Consider the following 26,387-nt stretch of genomic DNA (forward strand, 5'->3'; position numbering starts at 1 on the left):
CATACCCTATAGGGCGGCACATAGTAGTCCTCAAACCTAGTGCAGAATTCCAGCACAACCAGTTGACGCTATGCGAACTACAGACTGCTTTAAAATAAAATGAACATTTAATTGAGCCCAAAAAAAATATTAAAGTAATAATAAATTTTGCTCTAATAGATCTAATCTCCCCTCTACCTCATCTCCATATTTTACCCATAAGCCTCCGCTCATGCCCAGATATAAGTGGAGCCCAGTCTACCAAGCAGATGCGCGCCAAAGTTTGAAAATAACTATGTGAGAACGAATACTGTAAGTAAAAATGGGCAAAGATTTCTAATTAATTTAGATTCTATTTTGCCTTTAACTGATCTCCTTTAATACATAATACTATTGGGCGTATAAGAGATGTAGTGGTTCTAGATTATCTCGAGGACTATAGTCAAGATGCGTGACGTTCAAGTTCTAGATTATCAGTTTATTCAGAGTTCAGTCAGTCAATGATTTCACAATTCCACGTTACAGGATTAATTTCACGAGTTCAGGTTTTCACGATTTCAGGTTTTCACGAGTTCAGGTTTTCACGAGTTCAGGTTTTCACGAGTTCAGGTTTTCACGAGTTCGACATATGTGCTGTCCTGAAGATAAAATCATTCGAATTCCGGATTCATTTTTTAAAAAGCACAACAACTTGTCTACTCTTCCCTATAACAACTCTGTCCCATTCCCACGAGCTCCTTCTCTCTCTCTCTCTCTTCCACAGGGAACCCACTTCTATCAAGCATAAGCTATAACAAGAGAAAAAAAGTATGGCTGCTTCTAGCGACAAGACCAATGCCTCGACAACAGCTGGTAAAATGTCGACTAAAGATCTGGCAAGGTAGGTAAAGAAGCGTTCTCTCTCTGTCTTTCTTTGTCCTTTTTATAAAGTCAATACTGGATTTTACTTGAATACTTTTATTTTCATTTCAGATCACTTGGTTTGATTCGGAAGCTTTCGTCTTCAACCGCGAAAAAATCTGATGTTTTAAAAGCTAAAAGTGAGTTGGTCTGTTCATAGTAACTTATGGTCTGTTAGTCTCTAAGTACTACTCTAAGCTTATTACAGTTTAGGTTTTGCCATATTGATAGCTCTTGTTAAGCTTCCTAAAACAACAAACCCCATGTTTCTCCAATATTGTGCCGTCCTAATAAATATGAATTAAATCTCCCTTTCAAAATCTAGTGCCTAGAATTGCATGTCTCTGATGGGAAATACTGATCCACACTCTCCTTATTTCAGAACAGCCATTTACCTATCTCGTGGTTATTGACTTTGAGTCAACATGTTGGAAAGACAAGAGAATGAGCAATGCTCCTGAAATAAGTAAGTTTATTAGCTACCACATTTCACTTTAAAGTCAAGTTAACTCCATTGGGCCTTGGAGGTGAGCCTAGTCAAGGTTGTTATTTTTCTTTCCTGCTTTCCCCCACCTCCACCACTCAAGATTCCAACTGGACTCCCTTAACCTAACCCACAGGGGAAAAAAACAGATTCAAAAATTGGGAATTTGTTGAGAATTTCCTTGAATTCCCAACAAATTCCCATCCAATTCCCAGAGAGAATGAAATTGGGAATGTGGCACTGATTCCCAATGTTAGTTTGTTGGGAATTTTGTTTTTCTATTGGGTATTAGAAGGAAATTCCCAATAATAAATCCCAACATTGGTGTTCGAATTGGGAATTCAAGGAAATTCCCAACAATTCCCAATTTGGGAATCCGTTTTTTTTCCTGTGACCTTTAACTTCCCCTCCCCCCTCTTACCTAGTAAAACTGACAGAACTTTATTTTAAGAGGGAGGGGTGGGCTGTGGGATGCATACTGTAGGTTGTTTCAAAAACAATCACAGCATTATATTTCAACTCCTACATTTCCGTTTGCCTTTTGTACTGTTCCTCTAGGATTTCTATCCACTTATGATCCCTAACCCAAGGGTTTCTAGAGATTTTCAACTGGCAATAGCAAGGAAGATGTTTTTAAACATCTTCATTTGAGTTGTTCTTACATTGTATGCATACCATTTTCTTTAGTTGAATTTCCTGCTGTTCTTATGCGCACATCTACTGGAGTGATTGAATCAGAATTCCACCAGTATGTGCAGCCTAATGAACACCCAAGATTGAGTGACTTCTGTAAAGAATTGACAGGAATAACCCAGGTAAATCAATAGAACAAGTCATTTAATCTATTTTTGTATTGTTTCTAACATGTTTATTAATATAGTCACTTCACTGGCTACACTCTAATTGGATGAGAACTGTGCTATATTAGTAAACACAGCATGGTACTGATAACATCTGCTATCAAAGCCTGCTTTGTAAAGAAACGCAAGAGAATAACGATGAAAACTCAACTAGATGAAAGCTTAAGTTACAGAGAAATTTAAAGGGTATTAATAATTTTAATAAATACTTTATTTAACGAGGGTGTCATGTAATAGTATAAAATACTAACAAATCTGTGTCCCTCAAAAACTATGCATTTGTTTTTTACAGTCACAAGTGGATAATGGCATACCAATAGGAACCTGTCTGATGTTGTTCAGTAACTGGTTACAAGAACTGTACAACAAGAAAAATATCAAGTTCTTGTCAGATGCTGTGAAGGCTACTGAGACAGAACAGAAATCAGAAACAGATGTTAAATGGTGTACATTTGTTACTTGGTCAGGTACATAATTAGTATGACAATACCACATTTTTGTTTCAGTTGTATCCATAAACACTGTACAAATCTCACGCGACTGGAGGGTCAATTAACATAATATAGACCCCTTTCCATGGGGAATAATTGGTTCTCATTTCAGACCACCTATCATTTTCTTGAGAATAAGAGGGTCGATGTCCACTGGTAGAACGAAGCTTGGGATTGGACAAAATAACAAAAACAAAGAAAGCATGAATTATGAACAATGTGTATTCTACATGTGAACTGCGTTCTTTGTTTTATCTCACCATTCATTGTTTGTTCATCCACTCCCAGGCTTCGTTCTGCCGGTTGTGGATTACCCAAATAAGGTTCTTTGTTTGAGATGTAACCATATTCATGTGTCTTCCCATGAACAACCGTTAAACGAAGAAATGAAACTATATGGAATGACACATGGTCTGAAACGGAGAAATATTATGCCAAGGTAAAGAGATATATTCCCCTGTCGCAAAAGCAATCAGAAAACATAGAATAGGTCATCATAGAATCATTAACTACCACTACCAGACTCCCTTGCACACTTATTTTGTTCAGTTAATTAGCATCTCCAAAAACTTACTATTCTCATGAGGAAATACAAATTTGAATGAGAACAAAATGGTAGTGGTAGTAAAATGACAGCATCATCAAAACAGCCTATTGAGTATCGTATCCACTGGTCCGATTCCATATACTTTGCATGTATTGTTGTATGACTTTCCTTTGGGTGAATTCACTTGTGATATATTTTGTTGCTTTATAACTTGTGTTCTAATTCTTGATTGTTTCAATTATAGATTGGGATATAGGAATCTGCTTGAAGAATGAATGTCAGAGAAAGAGACACCTGGTGCCGCAGCCAATGAGGTGCTGGATTGATCTTAGGGCAACTTACAAGGTACATGTAGTATAAAATAATACATATTTTTTTCTCAACAAAGGACTATTGTCCAAAACATCAGTACATTTATGACTTTTTACATGGTGTCTAAGTTTCCTTCTTGTTCAATTGTTTCACTTGTTCATCTAGCTGTCAAAATATGTTGTGAACTCCCTCAGCTATGCCTCAAGAGTCCACAACATTTTGACAGCTAGATGACGAAAATCATGGTAAATAAGAGGACATACCACAGAAAACTGGAGGAAATTGGTTAACTAGTAACCACTAGTAGTATGTAGTCTGGACTTTATTTACCCTCGAAACTAAAGAAACCAAAGGCTTATTACAATAACCTTTGTGGTAAAAATTCATTTAGGTAAGAATACTAAGCCATTCCCCATTTTCTGCACCTCCTCAACCTTCTCCTCCCCACTAAACCACGTTTTTCTTCCTAAACCACTCCCACACCGTTTCTCCATTAGTCTTAATGCATTCAATGTTTTCAGACATTCTATAGTCGTAAACCAAACGGGCTGGCCGGAGCGCTGACAGACCTGGGTATTCAGTTTACAGGAAGGCAACATTTTGGTAAGTTGGCTTCAATAAATATATTGTTTAGGCATTTACTGACTTTAAAGGTTCTCCGTTTGAATTGTGTGTTTGCTGCCGTCAATCAAAAGTTTGCCTCGATTCTCATTGGCTGCCAGACATCACCGCGATTACTGAGGGACAGACAGAAATCCAAATAAAAAGCCAATATTTTATCTCTTACTTCGCCCTTGAAACAAAGTCGTTATAATTAGTGACTAACAGTCAAATTAAACAAGAGAAAACAATGGAATTAGTGTCTTCTACTATGTATTATTATTCTTTCACGGGCCAAGTAAAATCACTCTAGTACTGCTCACTATTCATTGCAAAAATGTCGTTGGACTTCCACCGCGCTTAAAGGCCTTCACGGCTTCAAAATTTATATATACCCTGAAAAAAACTCTGAGCTGGGCTGATTAGAGTCAGGGCAGGGCAGTAAGTGTGTAACTTCCAAGCGTGAAAGATCGTGGAAGGGTCTAAAACTAATAAAGGATGAAATTGATGATAATGCTAATGATTATAATAATTCTTATGAGGCTTACTGATAATGAAGACAAGATGTCATCAAAACGTCGTAACTTTTTGCCACTATTTTTTCTTATAAATAATAATAATAATAATAATAATGATATTAATTTTAATAAATAATGACAAGAAAAATTGATTGCACGATTGTTTCTTCAGGCCTTGATGACGCACGTAACACTGCAAGGCTTGCAAGGAGGATGATCAAAGATGGCTGTGTAATGAATGTAACCAGCTCCATCGATGCGGTGCGTACAACATGACTACTTAATTTGTCTCACACAATACTCAGCTTACAACATGTAGGTCAGTATATATCACGGTTGTTTGTAGGATTGCTAACTTGTTGAGTCCCTTTGGCCTTTTTACACCCAAAATTCTCTCTCACGAAACATCTTCAAATATGCGCCAGCTTCAGTATTAGGCATTCTGAGGTTGCGAAAAAACTGGGTCGATTTGGCATTGCAGTGCACTTTGGGGCTGTTTTAGGAAGCGAAATAGTATATTACTCTACTGAAGACATTCTCTCTTCTACTGCGCATGCGTTTAAGAGATCCTTGGGTTTGTTTTTGTAGAGTGTCAGTGTATTGCACCAAATAATCCAAAATGGTTTTAAGAAAAACGAAGCTCCTAAAGAGCCAAAGAGGAACATATTGAACATACTACAGTCCATTGGAGCAAAAAAGGCCTGCGAGGCAAACCAACTAGAAAAATCCAATTGTATACAAAACACTGTTGGTATTTCTGTCCACGCTGGGACCGAACGGGAATTGGAAAACTTGAAGACACAAGCAAATCCAAACGCCTGTGTGTTAAAAACTTGTTTTTCGAAACAAGATGGCAAAGATGAATTTGAAGTTTTGCAAGAGAATGAAATGCAAGATGCCGCTACTCTTTCAGTACAAAGTCTTCTGGCTCCTCCAGTTTCGGTTTCTGTTTCTACTTCCACTGTCGACGCTGTTTACAACAAAACAGATGCGACTAAAGTCCTTGTATCGCCGGTAACTAGTTTAACCAGTTTTACTGGACAGCGGTGTTCGTCAATCGAAGCAAGACCGGTTAGCGAATCAGCTGTAAGAAATGATGCTAATCTTCTGAAGCGAAAGTTACCTTATGAGGTTAACACACCGATGGCAGCCAAACGAGGCCTTGTTAAACAAACTCTGGGGATGAAGTTACCTGCAAAATCCTTGGGTTCAATTCGTGATGGGAGCTTTGTTAAAACATCAGCGTCCCCAAAGGTATCTGCGAGAGAACATTGTCCTGCAACTTTTGTAAACAATCAAGAAAACGTTAAGCCTAAAAGTACAGTACTCAAGGGTCTTTGCAAAAGTTCCAATGTATCAGAATTCAAGTCCAAGAGTCCTAGATTAGTTGATCGTACAAATTTGCTGTCCAGCCACGCCCTGCATTCTTTAGAAAGAAGCACTGAGAAAAATGTTGAAAAGTCCTCTGAAGTGCGACAACAAAATGACATCAAAATAGCAGAAAATTTAGACCAAGAAAATAGAATCAAAGTAGTAGATACTGCACAAGGTGTTTTCAAAACCCCAAAACCAGTCAGCTCTGCAAGAAGACAGACTTCGCTGTCAGTAAGGAATGGATACGCGAATTTGAGTACTAAGGCGACAGTCACGCCAAAAAATTTCAAAAGTCCTAACTGTGTCACTCCACTTTCCATTAGTGGAAGCGTGACTCCAGTGTTGCGTTTTAATGGCGGAAGCGTAACGCCACCGTTGTGTGACTGCGGTCGTCGTGCTCGTCGTTTGACTGTTGGAAAACCAGGACCCAATCAGGGACGAGTATTTTACGCATGTTCTGTGCGGAATAACCGTTCAAGCTTTGGAAAATCACCAGTGAATGTTGCTACCAAGGCGAAAAAGAATTGCAAATTCTTTTGTTGGGAGCCGAAGGGAATGGAAATGTCACCGTTTCAAAGAACTTTACAAGGAACACTAAAAGCTAGTGAAGCTAAAAATGTGGGGCTTTCTTTTATTGACAAGCCACGACAAACATGAAATGAAAAATGTTACCTAGCAAGAAATGAAATAGATAAATAAAATAAAGCATTTTGTGCTCATTTTGTGCTCATTTGACGTTATTATTGGCATAAATTATTTTATAATACTGTGATCCAAGCTTTTGCATAAATTTACTTTATACGATGTTCACTGTGTTTTTTCATCATCCGCCATCTTCGTTGGATCTTAGCAAAATTGTTTTTTTAATCTGGTTTTTTTTTTTTTTTTTTTTTTGACGTTTTCAAGCAACCTGCCGACTTCGTCTCCTATTTGTTTAATTATTCATTTTCTCTCGTTTTCTCAGGTAGTGTGAGACATTTGCTAAAAGACTTTTAAGTCTACTTAAAAGAGATGGCGTTGATAAAGAGACGTTTTCAGCTTCTCTTTTCCCACAATTCTCAGCGAGTTGATTTCGTTACCAGTCTCTTCAATTTTCCATTTAATGAAATGGTTTTGCATCCTGTTAGAGACGGCTGTCGCTTTCTCTGAAAACAATATCTGCTATTTGATCCAATATCGTCCTTTGCTGTTCAACATCGCTAACAAGTTTGTCCATCCTAAAAGATAGAATATCAATACGTTAAAATGACCAAAAATCCATTTTCATCCAGGAACCTTTCCGCAGAGAAGGCCGCTCCTAATAAGCTTATTTTCCTTTGACTTATTATTTTATTTGACTTATTTTCCCGCTATTCACAACAAACTCAGTTTAATCGGTGCCAGATGGAAATGAAATTCAATAGTCGATTTTTCTCGAGAGAGGAAAACCGGAAAACGCCTCGGAACCCCTCGAATAATTGATGGTTTTCACGGCGGCCAATGAATGTCAATGAATTCTTTTTTTATATCCTCCAACATGGCCGTTGTGTCTTTTGATATTTAATCCTCTTGGGAATGGTTGAAAACGATCAATAGGATATAGCGAAGATACTTTTCTCACAATTGGCTAGTTTAGGGCTCGAGTCAAATGCTACAGCGGTGAGAGGCGTTGCATTAGTGGCACCACTTCTTATACTCTTTTCAATTTCAATACAAATCTCTATTTTTTTCTCCGTTTCTTTCTCTTTTTTGTTTTTCGTTTATTTGTTCATACTAATAACGGCTTTTAAAACTAATAAATATTAATGATGATTAACAATTTCATTTCGATTGGTCACCTCTTATCTTGTTCCTTGATTTGCCCGCATAATTTAGTCACGAGTTTCTCTAATGAATCCCTTTCTGTTTGTTCTGTGTCCTCTGCCATATCATCTTTGTCACTGGAGCTTCCAGACAACCTGTGACCTACAGCCTTCAATTAGACATGACAGCATTAGCTATCCGCGCAATCAAATTACGCGCCATGTATTGATCACGATTTCATTATAGCTTGTTTCCAGCATGTAATGGGACAACTTTATCGAGGGACGTTACGCGGGGCACTAAAAATGGTAAGAAAATTTGGGCTCTGCGCAGCTGTCCGTTAAATAAAGGGACCGCTTAATAGAAGTATCGCTGTACTTTCTTGCCAAGAAAGTTTCACAAACTTAGTTGTGTTCCACGACACTTACTAGAGACCCAAGAGAAATTATTCTGGGGGACAAAACAATAAATTTTTTTGCATAAGAAAAGACGGCCTATTGTTTTGTTCTCAGAACAATTCCTCTGGGAAATCAATGCAAGATATAGACCGCTTGCAGCACTTGCAGCGCTTTGACGTCACATGCAAGGGGTCTACATCTTACTAGATGTGTAAATAGGGTTTATACCTCGATACATTTGGAGCACCATCCTCGCGACCTATTCGGGTATTGAACCACAGATGGCTTGTAAAAATATCGTAGAATGAATGCTGGAAGTTGTTGCTCTGTAGCGTAAATGACCTCAATCTGGAAAATAGCCCAGTAAGATTAGTAAGACATATCGTAGATTATTTGTTATTGGGCTGAGGGATGAAGTCAAGGCGGTCACTATCTCGGCTGACATAACAAAAGGAAAACAAATACCAAAAATTTTGTTCAAGTCAACCAACATGATGGCTATGACCCGGACTAGTATAGGTGCAGCGTGCAGTATCTTCTTCCGTATTTGCGAAGACCAGAGCAACAATGAAACTAAATCGTTCAGAATCACGTCAGAAAATGGTGGTGTTCTACCTTTATTGTCAGTAGCTTGAGCTCGGCGTTCTTCTGTACGGACTCTATATCGCCAACTGCCAAACCAATCTGCGCAAAAGCAACAAGTAAGGCAAACAAACAAAATAATTGCTCACAAACCACAGGGTGACAATTGTTCAGGTTCGCATATGGGTCATTGTCGTTCCTAGGACCCAACCCGTGTTGATCTTGATCTCCGGCCAAAGAGCTCTGGCGAAGAGCTCATAGATAAACCAAAGATTAAGTCGGCTCAAGGTGATAATGGCAGAAACGAAGTAATATGTTTGCATAGCGAGAAAATTTCATTTTCAATGGGGAAAATGTTTCTAAAATTTGTCCCTGCACAACATAATTGCAGCAAAACCTTCAAAAGGAACAGGGTCGTCTCACTGCTCTTATGACTTCAAACTTACTGGTTGAATGTCTGATAAGAATATCAAAAGAAGATAGCACTTACGAGTAGATTCATTAGTACGATTGGTAGCAAAAGACAAAAGACCACAAAGATGAAGATAGTCAAGGGTGGGCTATCATTATCCTGTTCTACAAAGAATCTTGTGTACTCCAGCTCACCAATCATCATGGCCATGACTTTTACGGCCGCGCTCCAGATATTATTGAATGGATGCTACAGAGGAAAAAATAAATTTTTTGTTGTTTTACTGTAATGCTTGTCTTTGCTGATTTGGCTGTTTCTTTGGGTTATTCTTCTGTCTAATGTTCATTGCAGTTGTTGCTTTTGCGATTGCAATTCTTCATGGTGACGCGCAGTGATTGTTTTGTTGTAATGCAACATTGCAGTTGTTATTTTGTTGTCACAACAGTTTTTGTTTTGTCACGCACTATCACAGTTATTTTGTTGTCACGCAACATTGTTGCGCAAAAAAACTTTGAAACCAAGGTGGTGCAACATTGCGTGCAATGTGCCAGGTAATTTTGCTGAAGTATGGTCCTTTTCTATCGTCTTCTGCAACAAATTGTGTCGTATGAAATGGATCGATTGCCAGCAACATATCCCGCGCAATGTTGCACCGTGTGTCCGTAGCTTAGTAAAGCCGCTCAAATCGCGACCAGGCGCGCAAAAGATTTGCTTGTTCTATGTTTCGGTATAACTCTTACCTTAATTACTATTGTCGTGTTGTTAGGACCTTGAATATTTCCCAGTTCCTAAAAAAATAAAGATTTGATTATTGTAAATGAAATGAAGGAAAGCTGATTAAAACGTATTTAATAAGATAGTGGAGACAGACTTGAAATAACTTACTTCTCCTTTATAGAGCAAGAAAGTGAAGACGAGAGCAAATGCTACAATGAGAATGAGAAAAATTGCAAAAACCTGAAATAGAAAAAGAAAAAGTTGGAAAACCATATTCCATTATTTCAACTTCCTTCTTTCCTTCCTTCCTTCCTTCCTCCCATCCTTCCTCCCATCCTTCTTACCTTCCTTCCTTCCATCCATCCTTCCCTCCCTCCCTCCCTCCCTTCCTTCCTGTTCCTTCCTTCCTTTAGCACTTTAGCGTAGAATACCATTACAATAATGCCATACCTTCACTAGAGATTTAAGCACAACAAACAACATGGTCACGTATATTCCAGAATCAAAAACCCTATAAATTGAAGAAAAGAAAAATTCTAGCAATTCTAGCTCACTTGTTTACGTGGGATAATGTTTTGGTTATTCTACTTCAGTTGAACTCAACGTATCTCCTCGTTTTAAAACTAAGTTTTTTAAATTTTTGTTGCAATGTAGTTCAGTTGAACTCAACGTATCTTCCTTGTTTTAAAACTAAGTTTTTTTATTTTTGTTGCAATATAGTTCAGTTGAACTCAACGTATCTACTTGTTTTAAAACTACTTGTTTTTTGTTGCAACATAAAAATGAAATACCATATATCCGTGAAACAGTACTAACTAATGAGTACAAAATAGCACCAATGAAACAATTAAAAGCAAAAGAAATAGATGTGTTTATTTCACGGATAAATGGTTTGCACTTTAGTACTTTACATAAGTCGAACCTAATGACAAGATCACCCTATTATTATCCATTGTTTTAAGATGAGATGAGATAAGATAAGATAACTTTATTTTCATTGCGTTTGGCTCATGTGACGTGCGACGTTTGACCTGAGACTAAGTGTTCCTATCTCTCCGACCAATAATTCGTAGGATTTGGAAACTTAGATAAAATATTGAGAGATATTCAACAAAAAAAGATTATATAGAAAGTTCAAAATATATGAAGGCTACAGAGATTGGATGGTAAGCAAATTGCTGCCATGTATTTGCTTACGTTTGTATATAGAAAAGAAGCACTATATAGCAGACGACAATGGAGTAGATACCCCAGGTAAACTGCTCTTTTTGGTCCAGTACGAGTACGTATTCACCGAATGCGGATGACATGAGACAAGACAACAGCATCACCACTTCGACCAAGCTGTCGCGGTTCATGTAGTTCCATCTCTGTTCAGTAAAATAATTGAAACATTCTGAGTCCCCACGGTAAGCCGTTAAGCCGCGACTATACGAGTGAGTTTTTGCAGCCGGAGAAGGTGGGGTTTTTGCTTGCACAGGCGACGCCGCAACTTTTCGAAATGAGTCACGTCGCGAGTGCAAGAAAAAATTGCAAAGTTGCAACAAGAGCGACAAAGAACGCGTGTTCGCCATGAAAAATTCAACTCATTTAATTTATCGAGACTTTTGGCAATTTTTTCAGCTGTTACGTCCCCTGTGCATGTGCAATTTTTGACCGCGCGCTTAAAATGCAGGCACACGACGCAGCTGTCGTGTGCAACGAGGCCAGCGACAGAACTTGAGGGGTCTCACACGTAGCTGGTTTTCCTGGAACAAAACGATGAATTACAAGACACTAACCACCACTGGTAAATGGTACATGGAAAACTTGAAATTTTATCGACACCCTAAACCAACTCCTGGGTTGATAAAAGTCAGTGCATGGCTAACTCACAGATCGAACCACAGGGAGCCCGGCTTGGTGATGCTAAATCAGTAAAACGATCACGTTTCATATGTTGATGACATTACATAATAATCGTAACTCAATGGCCCATATACAAACGGTCACTACGTAATAGAACTTGTAATGCAATAGTGTTAGACGCCTCATAAGAAGAGAGAAAGGAGAGAAGCTCTCCTTTCTCTCCTTAACGCGTGCGCTACGTATTTGAATTTGAATTTATCATGGTATTAAGTTACGCGTTACAAGCACTGGTGTTCTATAGTGACCGTTTGTATATGGGTGTATTGAGTTACGATCATTACGTAATTTCATCAACATATGAAACGTGATCGTTTTACCGATTTAGAATCACCAAGCCGGGCTCCCTGTGATCGAACCTTGAAACAACCCCTGACTAATAAAGCTATCATAGCGATAGAACATGCATGGGCCATACAAACACTAATGGACTACTTTGACGATGCAGCGGCCATCTTGAATCGCAAGGCATTACGGGTCGCTCAGGGAAAAACAAGACAAAACAAAGATGGGAAATGATGACCCCACTTTCTTTGAGACATTTGCTCATTTTTTCAGTTTTATTAAATTGTTTTGTTGAACTGTTAAGACGCCATTTTTGTGACAACTCTTTGTATATTTGCCCCTGGACGTCCCAACGCCTTGCGATTCAAGATGGCCGACTCATCGTTGATGTAAAAGTAGACCGCAATTGGGTTATCACATCGATGCAGAATAGAAATTTAGCTGTTGATATTAACGCTTGCCTCTCTTAGTGCTCGATACATATGAGTAAGAAGCCATATTCCAGAGAATAAAGAAACCGCCAAAGACTGATAGTTCATCACTTCATCTCTGCAAAACGGGTACTGTAGTAATCAAGAATCAGTTAGACGATTTAAAATTGGTAAGTTAACTGTTATATATTTATGTTTTCCCTAGGGCAGTGACTCGAAAAGTGGGGAGGTGACTTCATTTGTTTCCAGAGGTGCTGGCTTTCCGGGAGGGGGAGGGAGGTCAACCTTTTTAAGATAGACCTCTATACCTTTGCGTAATGTCTTCCCATTTCAAACCATGTGTCATTCCCAAGAGTATCATTTCTTTGTTTAACAGTTGTGCATGAGAAGACACATGAATATGAATACAATGACACATGGTCTGAAATTGAAAAATATTACACCCGGGCTAAAGAGGTCAATTATATTTCTTAATTCCCATCTCCCTCCCATCCTCTTCCTTCCCGGGCTAAGGTATACCTGTATGTCCTTTTTGTGTGTGTATGTGGAGGAAGTGGAAACAATGGTATATATATATATTTCGAGAAAAAAGATTTGCAAGAGACCTTTACCGAATAGACCTATCCCGAATTCGCTTGACTGACCACGAAACAATGGTTTGAAGTCGAGACTGAACTTGATTCTTTTATTCATCAAATTCAACCTCGACTTGAAACCATTGTTTCGTGACCAGTCAAGTGAATTCGGGATAGGTCTATTCGCTTAGATAACCACTAGACTAAACAAAAGACCTCGGCTCGGGCGTGCTCATGCGAAATGTTTTCCCATATCAGACCACTTGTCAGCCTAAGAGTAATCATTCCCTTGTTTAACGGTGGTGCATGAGAAGACACATGAATACAGATACCACTCAAACAAAGAATCTTATTCTCAAAGGAATGACACATTCTGAAATAAGAAAACATTACGCAAAAGGCCGAGGAAGTCTATAGTGTTGAGAGTAAGCTTGATGTCTTCATACACATCTGCTCTCTTATTTTTTGACATGTACTTACGTCATAAGAAATCATTTTTCCAGTATTGGGGTTTATTTGTCCAAAACAGATGATGTAAAGCGTAAAATTGATGGCAAATGTAATATACATCGATAACGCAAACAGCACCTGGTACTTGGCAATAGCATTCCTGGAAAAAATCGTAAAAAAAAAATCAGTTCCATATAGTGAATGAGCCATTCCGAAGTTGAGGAGAAAACTGGGCCGACTTGGCATTGCGATGCATCGTGGGGCTGTTTTAGGGAACGGAATAGACGCCATCTTGGAAACATGTCGCCTGAAACAGCCCCACAATGCACTGAAAATTGCCGAATGAATTCTAAACAGCCGCCATTTTGTTGACACGAAGGGAGGGAAGCCTGGCCCCCTTGGCTCCGCCTGCCTACCGCCCCTGAGTTGGCACATGAGTAAGGAAGGTTTATGTTACATGAAGTATCGCTATGCAAAAAAATCTCTGGATTTAGAAACGATACTAAAATATGATGCTAAAACAAGAGGCGATCCTGGAGAAAAAGTTTTAGGGATTCACTGCAAACAAGTTTCCAAATTATCAAGGCGAATTCTCACCATTTTGCCCTCAAGAGCTCCCTCGTTACTGGATGAAGAAGAAGTTCACTTCTTCCATTTTGTAACATAGTCTGAAAGAAAGATGATGAGAAGAAGAAAGTGGCAGCCATGTTGAATTACTTTCACTGTACGTTTCTTATTCAAACCACGTGATGTCATTTCTCGCTTCTGATTGGTTACTAACTCACCAGTGGACCAAAGTAAGTGTCACATCCCGTATATATCCTTTCGTCTGGATGTATGCTCAGAAACTCGAAGTTATAAGTTATCTGAAAGTAAAAGATAAGCAGGACGTAGCTAAAACAGAGACAGAAATGGTTTCGTCGACCACAAACAACATTGAATCAGTTTCAACACTAAGGTCCATATTCTTCACAAGAATAAGCAGCAAAAACACAAGTCATTCCAGCTATTCTTGGATCTTGCAATGACCTATCTTCTATTGCTTTTCGCCTATCGTTTTAGGGGAAGACAAAGTTCTTTGGAATAGGTGTATGTACAATACAGTTGCTTATCTTAAGGCTGCGTTCATAATATATGGCAGGGGGGGGGGGGGGGGGGGCAGGTGAAAATTTGAAATGTCCAGAATAATTCTTAACACCCCCTCTTAAAGTCATGCAAAAAAAACGATCCCCCCTAAGCAAGGCTTGTAGCTTCTTCCAAAAATTGTGCATCCCCCCCTCATTTTTCTGATAAAAATTTGCCCATCCCCCCTTTTCCTACCAAAATTTCCCCGATCCCCCCTCAATTTCACCTGCCCCCCACCCCCCCCCCTGCAATACATTATGAACGCAGCCTAAGCTTTCTGCATTATAGATTTCTTGCTGCACATATTTTTTCTTACCGAGTGTTTTTCGTCTGTAGGAGGATAATTGGAAGACACTACACACTTATCCAGTACGACCTTGGCTACATCCGGGTACTTTTCTATCAGCCCCTTCATGCACGTGAATCCCTCATGATCTTTGACCTTTAGCGCATCTCGCCATCTTGAAGGATAATTAGGAGCATTCATCATTTGGATATAAAAGAGTGAGTGATTTGTAGAGGGGCTTGGGAATCGCATAGCGGGAGATGCGTTATTGTTGATATCTCCGATGCTGGTAGGGAGCATCGTAAACTTTTTCCAAGTATCGCATGTTGTTTTGCACTTCCGGTTACGATATAGCTTTCCTTCGCGCCATTTCCCTCGGAAAGCTCTCGTAACAAAAAGTGCACGATTCGAATCCGATTTGCCAACGAAAAAAAAAGCTATCGAGACTTTGAGCCAGTCTAACAGTGTTGTGATTGATTAACGACTTTTATTTAAGGTGTTACTCTATTTTGTAAAGTCAAATAAGCAGTTGCTTACTATCAATCACGTGACTTTTTGGAATTGACTGGGAGGCAAACAAGCGGTTGACTGAGGGGCAACTAGCGGATGCTAAGTCAAAACATATCAAAATAAATCCTCAAACTATTGTATTTGATTATTTCGTCGACATCAAACCAGAAAACAAGAGATCGAAACAACCTCCAAGATTCTACAAGCCATCAAAAAAAGAGCTATTACCGGAAGTGACGTCTATTGATAGCAACCAATAAATGAGACATACATGCGAAAGTGACCCATTTACCATTAAACATTAATACTAGCTTCGATTTCATTGTGGCATACCTTTTATGTTTTATTATCTCCATGCACGTATCTTTCTGGCCACCACGCATCGCGGCTTCAAGGCAGCCTTTACCAAATGGCGATTCGTCGACTTCAATTTTTGCACCTCTGTTCAAAAGTGTCCTTACAACATGTGAGTTGCCGTAGAATGAAGCAACAAGCAGCGCCGTCGCCTACACGCGTAAAGAAATTATAAGATAAATGTCAAATACTATTGACAAAAGTGACATTATTGATTTAGGTTGGTGGGCAACGTTCTTTATACCCCTCCCCCTTAGAGACCTGTTGAAAAGCTGAATAATGGGTGTCCGTAGCACAATAGATCACGTGTCATTCTCTTGAGAATATAATTATTTGTTTGAGTTGTGTCTATATTCATGTGTCTTGTCATCCACAACCGTTAAACAAAGAAATGATACTGTAGGGAATGACACGTGGTCTAAAACATTAAGCCAAAGGTAAATAGGTCTATAATATTAGGCTTGTTTGCCTTGGTCTTCAGAGCTCTTTCGTCAGGTTTTGTGCTCCGGTCATGCTGAATAGAGGTTTGCACCACCACGTGGCGGCAGACATGTTAGATGGCAGGAACAATACAGTCGTTTTACATAAGAAAAGATTCAATTCCCAAGAGCAGATGGATTTTATTGTTCTGCCATCTAGCCGCAGGAAGCCCAAGCAGTATTATGGGATGGGTAACCTCTATTCCCTATTAATGCCCTGGAACAAGACTTCAAGATAAAGAATCATTAAGGAAGAGAAGGACAATTAAGAGACCGATGCTCACCCGATTCTTACTGAGCGATTCAAGATTGGCTCCATGATTTAGTAGAAGTTCAACAATGTCTACAGAACTTTCTCGACAAACAGCTAACAGTGGGCTAAGACGATCATCATCCCTGTAAGTAAAACATAATAAAGCCAAATGAAATATTCGTATGTAGAACAATACTATAGTTATTAATGTTTTCCTAATATGTAATACCCAACCACCAATAGGCGGCTATCAGTAGACGTCATTTCTGATTGAATTTGTACCATGGTTGATTATGAGTTCATCCAGTTAGTTGATGCCAGGCAACAGAATACTCTCTGGTTGGTAGCACATGACGGGCAGTGTTTGTCCTTCACGGAAGGTTACTAATACCATCTGCTTGATAGCACATGACGGGTAGTGTTTTTGCCCTACAATGAAGGTTACTAATACCCTCTGCTTGGTAGCACATGACGGGCAGTGTTTGTCCTTCACGGAAGGTTACTAATACCCTCTGCTTGGTAGCACATGACGGGCAGTGTTTGCCCTACAATGAAGGTTACTAATATCCTCTGCTTGGTAGCACATGACGGGCAGTGTTTTTGCCCTACAATGAAGGTTACTAATACCCTCGGCTTGGTAGCACATGACGGGCACTGTTTTTGCCCTACAATGAAGGTTACTAATACCCTTTGCTTGGTAGGACATGACGGGCAGTGTTTGTCCTTCTCTGAAGGTTACTAATACTCTCTGGTTGGTAGGACATGACGGGCAGTGTTTGTCCTTCACAGAAGGTTACTAATACCTTCTGGTTGGTAGGACATGACGGGCAGTGTTTATCCTTCACAAAAGATTACTAATACCCTCTGGTTGGTAGGACATGACGGGCAGTGTTTGTCCTTTACGGAAGGTTACTAATACTCTCTGGTTGGTAGGACATGACGGGCAGTGTTTGTCCTTTACGGAAGGTTACTAATACTCTCTGGTTGGTAGGACATGACGGGCAGTGTTTATCCTTCACAAAAGGTTACTAATACCCTCTGGTTGGTAGGACATGACGGGCAGTGTTTATCCTTCACAAAAGGTTACTAATGAGATTCATGGCTTTTAATCAGCTGATTGATACCAAATGACGTATACCTTACCTTATGTTAACGTGGGCACCGTTTTCAATCAAGAAGCTAACTACCTCAGTGTGGTTTTCCAGCGCAGCATAGTATAGAGGTGTACGGAGCCTGTAATCTGTAGCGTGGATAGACTCCGGGTTGATGTCAAATAAAGCTTTGAAACATTCCAGGTCACCAACCCTAACAAAAGTAAAAAGTATTTACTGACAGGAAAAGTTACTCCAATGTCTTATATTCCAACACTGTGATTGGATAGTTAGTTTTATTCGTGCCTTTGATTGGCTGATATTGTTAGCCACTTGAAATTAAGGTACTTCCTAATCCTTCCAAAGTTAAGGTGACAGTGCTTTCACGGGAATAATTTTCCGTTAGCCCACTGCTTAACTTGTTTTGAACAAACAAACTATTTCTCAAATAAGAGTCTTTTAAAATGGACCCAGTAACAAGAAGATGAGTGGGGCCTGGTACTTACTCCGCTGCGAGGTGTATGGGCAGCTTGTCTTCGTCATCGCCAAGATTGTTATCAGCTCCCGAGTCCAATAACTTGAGAATCATCTTGTTTTGAAAAAAAAATTTTTTTCAACTTATTGGCGCCGTGTTTGTTTGCGACGATACTATTTTGAATCATGTGGTTGCACTCCAAGAATTCATGGTTCCGATTCCCCTTAGTTACCGTTTCTATGTCCCACAAGCTCAACAAGTCATCTAGAATATTTCAGAATTCAAAAATCTGATCGCGGAAAATTGATGATAAATTGTTTCAATGGTTTACTGTTCTTTGAAAATAAAAGAAAATTGCGTTGTAATCCTTGTGTAGTTGTTTGTGGGACAAGATTTCAATTCTACTGGGAAAACTGCTTCAGCAGTATTGGTTCGCTATTGTCTAAGTCAACCATAAATTGCCTGTGTATTCATACCTTAAGGTTGCCATTGAGAGCGGCATAGTGAAGGGGCGTGTTACACTCCTTATCACGACTGTTGATAAGAGCGAGACAATCCTGTAAGAAAAAAATAAACGAAGAAGATGATACGGTAACTACATCTAAGCAGCCTATTTTTCTGCTGTGGCCGTTTCAGTCATTACAAAGAGGAGCGAAAATTTAATCCTGATTTTGTCTTTTAGGAAGGTTGTGAATCGAGAGGTTCAATCAAATGCCTCTTTAATCAATCATTGAAATGGTTAATCCGCTTGTTAGGAATGCTAAGGAATTTAGAAAAAATGATATGGGCCCAAGCCCTGAGCCTTGTGGGAGACCACAAGATATAGAAAGTCTTTCTGACTTGGCTCAATAAAGTGAGAAAAACTGCCTTCTTTATTGAAATATGATGTAAACCATCTTTCTACTCACTTCCAACAATATATCCAGTGTTCCTTCATTGTCACTCCAAACTGCCACATGTAGACATGTTCTTTGATGTAAGTCCCGAACAAACACCGATGAGCCTCTCCTAAGAAGTAAGCGGATGGCGTCGGAATGCCCCCTCTTGACGGCACACATGAGAGGGGAGGGTGCGTCCACTTCTGCCTCCAGACTGGCACCCTAGATGGTAAAGATACGGAGACTACTGAATTAGATGGAAAGAGAATTGCAAGGCAAGTACATTCAAGGCAAACGCATTTAATTGACATCCGTCAAAACGTTTTGTTTGCTTTTGCAATTCATTCATCGAGGTTTCGTGAACGCGCAAACCAAAAGTTGCAATGTGTATTCGGAATGGTTTAATAGATGTCGTGCCGATGTCTTATGAACTGACTGATTCTGTACTGTGACAGAAGTTTTAAGTATTCTCGATTTATCTTACCTCATTGATCAAGTATTCGATAATTTCCACGTTGCCGTTCAGACATGCTCTGAATAATAGATTAAAAAATAAGTTCCTTTGTGATATTTCATTATCATTGATATCGAGGCTTTATGCAATTTGATTTAAGCCGTGATTATATTTTCACGAAGATGAAGTTTGTTGAGCATTTTCATTGACCTGGAGCGTTGAATTCGAGTTGGACGTGTTGGATTTTGAGAACAAATTACATTACCTGAGAATCGGAGTCATCCCTTCGATGTCCTCGGCCTCCAGCGAAGCGCCACTGGATACTATGCTTTTCAAGAGCTCCATGTTTCCAAGGATACAGGCTGTGTGGAGGGGAGGAGTTGTATCGTCCTGTAAAAATGACAACGTGAAACTCTTGATAATCATCTTTTATTTATGCACGCATGCGCGCGAACGGTAACACTAGCTAGCTGGCTGAGACACGGCGCCCTCGATAGAGCTTTTTCGAATTTTCATAAAATACTGTTGTGTTCCTTGACTACAGATTTATTTACTCAGGGTTAGCTTAGAATCAGTTTCTATATATTTAATCGAAGCATAAACACTTTGAAATTCCACGGACCTTCACTGCAACACATGAATATTTTGCACAAAATAGAGGCTAACCAAATGATCTGTAGTCAAGAACAACAGCGGCAAGGTTTTCACGAATTCAAAAAAAGGTCTATTTGCGTGACACGTACACAAGAGCTACGTAAGCTTGTGTAATTTGTAATCATTACTTGGGACAATCTACTGGAATAGAAAGAGTCATCTTCTGCTTACCAAGTTAGCCGATGTACTTGCTTTAAACTCGATACAAACCTTTGCTGCCTGGAGAATAAGAAAAGGTGTCAGATATTTTACTTTTTTGCATCTGGACTTCTGTTTTCATAATTAGCAGTTATAACTCGCTATACTTGGTTTTTCGAGCTTTATTCGTATTTTGATAATTATTTTGTTATGCGAAGGAGGGAGGGAGCCTTCTTCCGGAATTACATACAATAATGCGTGGCGTAACTGCGTACATCCAACAAGCCAAGGCACTACGAATCGAAATAAGGAGACTAATTTGAATGGCTATTGTCCTGCACTGACTATTAACTGAGAACCCTCGTGTTCACCTGGAAACATAAAAGCGTTTTCACATGTATGAGAGGCTAGTCAGTCGCTAGTCGGTGTAGAACAATAGTTATTCAAATGGTCACCATATTTTGGTTCGGTGTATATCTAAATGATCATGAAGTTTGGAAAATGAAGGGTCGCATTGCAAGGAATTGGAAGGAAATGCAACTGTGGTTTTACCTCTACGTTTGATCTTCTTGTGGCTAACTGCAGACACGAGCCTGTGCCATTGCTCCGGAGAACATGCTCCATCGATATGGCTTTCCCACTGACTGTAATAAAAACTTTCATTCAAAAAGTTTTCACTTTAAACAATGAAAATGAGAGGTGTACTTTATGGTCTCTTGCTCTAAACCAAAAATATCACTCACTCCCTGCGTGGCGGTGATTGAGTGAAGATTTCAGGTCGGTGAAATGACAAAGACCGCCTTTATGCTTAGAGAAGATTTAATTTTATTTTAGCGATAAAATTGTTTAGAATGTTTTGTAGTCATGTGATAAGGCATTGTATTGACGGAAAATGAATGGGGTTTTTCTACCCAGGTTGGATTCCCGGACTTGGAATCGCGTCGTATGTAAGTACAATTAATTTTTGTTGGTTCTCTCCTGTAATTCGATGGTTTTTATTAGCAATTACTGATCGAAACCTGTTCAGACCTGATCGAAACCTGCTCTACTTGATTAAAACCTGCTCAAACCTGATTGAAGCAAAGCCTTGAGGGTGGCTGCGTGGCCTTCACGAGCTGCTATGTGTGTGGGCATGTTACCGTCATGGTCTTGGATGGTAACGTCTGCTCCATGATCCACCTGTAAAAGACAACCAAGAGAAAAAATTGTTCCTTCAAAATATTTTGATATTTATGGCAGCCATGTTGCAAGATCAGTAATTACAATAGTCCCTTTGCAGCTAAGCAACCACGTGCTGATTAATTCACCGAGAGCAAAAGAAAGAACATTTTGATTTCCATGGGTGAAATTTACTGGAGAGCAAACAACTTTTCTACAACCTGTTTTGAGAGATTGTAATAAAACTGCATTTGTATACACACTGGTTATACATCTTTTCATTAGGTTCTTTACAAATAGCTAGAAAGAATCATCAATTTAAAATAAAAACATAAATTTTGCCCTCCAGTACAGACACGTGACCGTTAACTGCAAAGGGCCTATTATTACTTCAACCTTGGGTATTTTAATATGTATTGCAATTAACCATGGGTACATATAACCCAATCCAGATGTACTTACCAATACTTTGACAATTTTTTCTCGTCCTCTAGATGCTGCGATGTGCAGAGGCGTGAACCCGATTTTGTCGATGGCATTTGGGTCGACCTTCCCAACAAGTAATAATTCCTGTAGTTTTATAGATAATGATCAGGGTAAGACTGACGTTGTCAATCAAGGCTGGTCAGTGTAGGGGTATAGTATACACTAGGGTCTCTGGTTTGATTCTAGGACTCGACATCAAATGTGAGTAACTTTTGTTAGCTCTCTCCCTTCAGTCGAGGGTTTTTCTTCAGTTTTCCTCACTCCTCATAACCTAACAATCAAAATAAATTCCGCACTGAATCAAACTTCGATCTGTGAATTATTAGCCACGCCCTGACTTTGATTAGCTCAGAGTTTGTTACAGGGTATCGATAAAATTTAAACGTCTATAACTTCTTTTTTTATTTTTGGTCATCCATATTTGGTGAGCCAATCAGAGTCAATATCAAAAACAATTACCTCAACAATCTTGAGGCTTCCTCTTGCGGCTGCGCAGTGAATAGCCCGCTGTTCAAACCCCTCCTCTTCGGGGCCTTTGGGACCACTGGTAAGGAGTACGCGTACAACTTCTAGAGAATTGAACCAACACGCTATCTGAAGTGGTGTGAGTTTTCTCGTATCATACAGGTTAAACTGGCTTGGATCTGTGAGATAAAACAAAACAAAAATAAATAGGCAATACAGCACTAATAACCTATTTAGGCGGCCAAATTGCCCGAGGAAGTCCCGAAGAAGTTTCTCCCTCGTACTTTATACCTCTATTAAGTGACCAACCTCTATTCTTAAGTAGGGATATTAAAGTCTAAACGAAAAATAACAAAAAGCAGTCGCCATGTTGGATAATGCATGTCACAGGAAAACCAACAGAAAATCCTTATACTAAATTCGACCAACATGGCGGCTATGTGACGTCACAGAAGTCACAAATACCTGCACCATGGTCCAACAGGAGCGATGCGATGTCAGCGTGATTATACTTGGCCGCGTAGTGAAGAGGACTGAAGCCACAAGAGTCTATTTTATTGACGTCACGTGATCCATCGGAAAGGAGAACCTGCACGGCGTCATACATACCATCTCTACATGTCTAAAGTAATAAATACAATAATAATATTAACTCGGCTTCCTGTGGGAAAGTCATCTGTTGCATTACCGAGTTTCATATCTAGAAGTATAGGAATGGGGAGACCCGACAAATACTGACAAGGCTTAGGGATACTGAAATGAACATTTTAAATATGTATAGTTATGCAATGCCACTCAGAGTTTGACGAATGCAGCCCAATTGTGACCGAATGAATAAATCACTGGGAAATGGAGACATTTGTGGCATCGTTTTCACAGTTGTCCGGTTTCGACCCAGTCCACTATCCACGATATGAAAACTCGGCAATGGCGGTGGAAAGATTGGCCAAATTGCATTTTCAAAGAGTGGCATTCATTTTCTTAGCAGGCAGAGGCCAAAGTGAACTGGAAAAAAACGTTATGTCAGATGCTTAAAATGTCTTTTTTATCGCAAAATAAATCGGTAAGCCAGTTCAGTTAAGCAAGGCCAGATGTAGTTACCCCTTCCAAACAAGAGATCTATTATATTTAATTATATTTTTAAATGAAAACTATTTATTGGAATCACTGATTCCTTGTTCCAGTAGCCGCCATATTATCTGAATTCAACAACGGAAATTTTCTAGTATCTGTCGTTATTTATATCAGCCAACATGGCGTGGCTTACTTTTTGATTTTCTTCGGGATCACAGAACATCTATTGATCTTACGGCGCCATTCGTATCCCATGGGAATAAAAAAAAACTTTTTTAAATCAAGCTACGCAGGACCAAAAAATCTATTGTTCCAGTTGTCATGACTACCGCGTAACGGAAAGGGGTAGATATTGCGAATGTAAGTGAATATGAAGTATTCTCTCGTGCGAAAGTCATATATGAATCACAGAAAAACTATGTACGCTCAACGGTCACTTTTTTAGTGCTTTTATTGTATTGAAAATGTATTGAAGAGGCGGAAGAATGATGAGATTTGTTCACAAAAGATCACGTAACGTCCAAATTCATGTTTATTCCAACCAAGTATTGAACTTAAATTAATTAAATATTAATTTTCATCTCACCTTGACCTCACTATCGCCTTAGTGTGAGCTCATAGAAATAGCATTGTTGACGCTTTGGTCAAGCTGAGTCTTTCCTACGATATGCGTTAGATTTTTCCCACTTCAAACCGAACAAAGAAATCTTTCTTTTTAACAGATTTGAAATAGAGTTCCCCTCTATTAAATCTGTTTTTAATTCAGGGCCGTAGCCACCGGTACGGTTGGTCCGGTTTCAACCGAACCAACTTTCGGGAAAAAAATATTTAAAAAATAATAACAAAATATAACAAAAACTGAAAACCCTCGAAAACCGGACCAATCAGAAATTTGTGGCTACGGCCCCGTAATGATGAGACAAGAAGAAGCTGCAAAAGTTCTCACTAAACCCTTGAAAATACTACAAGCTCTTGAATCTGAGTTTTCCGACATTTTTTGACAAGTTTGTGTCAATGTCAGCTTTCGCTTAAAAATGAATTTTTATTGCACTTGACATGCTTCTTTTGCTAATGTTAATTTTTGAGTTCAAGATTGAAGACCATTAATTAATCCAAACACCCATTTCAACTTTTATTTGTTTACCATCAGTAATAAATCTCACATCCTATTTCTAGGAGATATGTGAGTCATTAGAAGAAATTCTTTTTATCACCTTGTGGTTTACGAGTTCGTTTCCTCTCGCGATTACATTTACTAACGCTTAATGAGATCCTTAATAAGACCCTTTTTACGACAATGATAAGTTAAGGAATTATCGGAAAGATAATTTCTGCCACTTCGTAAGGCGGTAATTGATAGTAAAGCACATTTAAAAGCACTTTTATTTTAATGGTAAGCGAGAGATAAAAAAAGTAAATTCCTTAGAAATCCTTCATTTTATACTGCAAACTGCTACCTCATTATTCAATAGGTCGAAAAGACGTCACGTAAATATTACATAATAGTAAAGAAAACCTATCGAAAATTTGAATAAAGTAAAGCTTTTTGACCACAATTAAGTATTTTGATCTGAAAACTTGGAAAATTCGTAGATACAAGTTTCGAACATCGGTACTTTTTTCCATGAAGGCGTTGCTTTCACATGTTCACTGTAATTAATTTATTCTAAGTCCTTTTTCACCTGTGTATAAAGAACAAGCCTTACCCTTTGACTTTTGTTAGTGTTTTTTGACTGAGCTGAAAGCTATATATAGAATGTTTTGAAGATTTATGTTAAATATGGAAGCTAAATATAAAATTAACGTATTTCAAGGTTTGAGATTTTATTAAATAAATACGAAACATGTCCATTTTGAATTCACCGAAGATTTCTGGTAGCTTTCAAAATCATTCAACTGTTGCACTAGCTTTTCTAGCCTTGTTTTTGAACGTCTGGGACATACATTTATTTTTTGGGTTAAATTAATTTCGCAAAAAAAGTCGAACTCAGGATTTTCAATTGCAAATATATAAGTATGAATTAATCACATCAATAATTATTCCAAATACAAGAGAATCTTCTATGGATTCTAGGGAACGAATGACACGCGCATGAATAGAAACCTCAGATAAAAAAGGTTTCTGTAAAATTATAATGTCGAAGAGCAACAAATCGCGAACATATTTAAGTTATTAACGTATTAATTAAGAATATTAGTAGTACCTGATGGAGATTAATTTCCTCGATAACATTTCGTTCCACACTCCTGCATATTCTTTTTTTGAGCTGTAAAGATGTTGGTTCGGGTCCAACCGAGAATTTCTGTTTATGCGCCTTCTGTGGAGAAAAGCTAACATTAGATGGAGAAACTGAACTTGGTAGTCCTTGCATTTGGCAAGATTTTCCAGCTTCACCGATAAGGTGAGTTAGACTAGACTGACTCATTTGTATAACGAGTTAGCTTTTTTTCTAATGTGGAAGACAAACTATAGAGCTATATGTTAGACTGAATGATTTCCGTGCTTCCTACTTTGTGTCAACATAAATGTGAGACTTTCACGTTCTATTTGATTACCAAGGCTACACTTTGAGCATTCATAAATATTCACAAAGGTAATCTTTCCATGACAAGCTATGATTATCAAAAAAAAACATCTTTAAAAGAGGTCTTTCTTTACTTTCATTAGTCGTTGGAGCTTACACCTACACTCCAATTAATGAAAAGTCATTGTTTTGTTCCAGTCGAATGGGTCAAAAAAAATTACCCCCAAAAAAATCCATCCACCGTAATTAAAAAGTTGCTGTTAAAATTAGCAAGAAGCATTAAATGAACTAAGGCTGTTGCAATAAGTCAATCACTTTTTCACCAACTGCAAATAATAATTTCTATAGCCCAGCGGGGTGAAATACGTCAAGCAATATTG

At 38.7% G+C, this 26,387-nt stretch overlaps 2 protein-coding genes and 1 long non-coding RNA gene across 3 annotated transcripts; 2 read left to right on the forward strand and 1 right to left on the reverse strand.

Moving 5' to 3' along the window:
• Positions 1-690: 690 nt before the first annotated feature.
• On the forward strand, positions 691-6,795 carry LOC116298436 (ERI1 exoribonuclease 2). The gene is made up of 9 exons (XM_031706914.2): positions 691-859; positions 952-1,019; positions 1,262-1,345; positions 2,051-2,178; positions 2,516-2,690; positions 3,506-3,606; positions 4,095-4,176; positions 4,864-4,952; positions 5,280-6,795. The coding sequence occupies exons 1-9, from the start codon at positions 789-791 to the stop codon at positions 6,720-6,722; spliced, it is 2,241 nt and encodes a 746-aa protein (XP_031562774.2). The 5' UTR covers positions 691-788; the 3' UTR covers positions 6,723-6,795.
• Positions 6,796-6,916: 121 nt separating this feature from the next.
• Positions 6,917-26,089, reverse strand: LOC116298435 (transient receptor potential cation channel subfamily A member 1). Its single transcript, XM_031706912.2, has 29 exons — positions 25,687-26,089; positions 22,874-23,030; positions 22,403-22,587; positions 21,920-22,027; positions 21,370-21,478; positions 20,852-20,943; positions 20,333-20,380; positions 19,773-19,897; positions 19,538-19,586; positions 19,084-19,275; positions 18,652-18,732; positions 18,207-18,289; positions 17,753-17,914; positions 16,641-16,752; positions 15,857-16,029; positions 15,044-15,188; positions 14,388-14,468; positions 14,200-14,270; positions 13,633-13,762; positions 12,608-12,709; positions 11,154-11,326; positions 10,407-10,467; positions 10,125-10,196; positions 9,980-10,027; positions 9,318-9,488; positions 8,861-8,929; positions 8,474-8,593; positions 7,883-8,016; positions 6,917-7,282 (listed from the first exon to the last, which is right to left on the reverse strand). The coding sequence occupies exons 1-29, from the start codon at positions 25,906-25,908 to the stop codon at positions 7,189-7,191; spliced, it is 3,369 nt and encodes a 1,122-aa protein (XP_031562772.1). The 5' UTR covers positions 25,909-26,089; the 3' UTR covers positions 6,917-7,188.
• LOC148910427 (uncharacterized) lies at positions 20,940-22,248 on the forward strand. Its single transcript, XR_016120074.1, has 2 exons — positions 20,940-21,246; positions 21,952-22,248. It is a non-coding gene; the product is annotated as an uncharacterized LOC148910427 (long non-coding RNA).
• Positions 26,090-26,387: the final 298 nt, after the last annotated feature.

This window comes from Actinia tenebrosa, unplaced genomic scaffold (assembly GCF_029948245.1).
Source record: "Actinia tenebrosa isolate PJP-AT-01 unplaced genomic scaffold, QUT_ActTen_1.0 PGA_scaffold17__23_contigs__length_9995812, whole genome shotgun sequence".
Lineage (NCBI taxonomy): Eukaryota > Metazoa > Cnidaria > Anthozoa > Actiniaria > Actiniidae > Actinia > Actinia tenebrosa.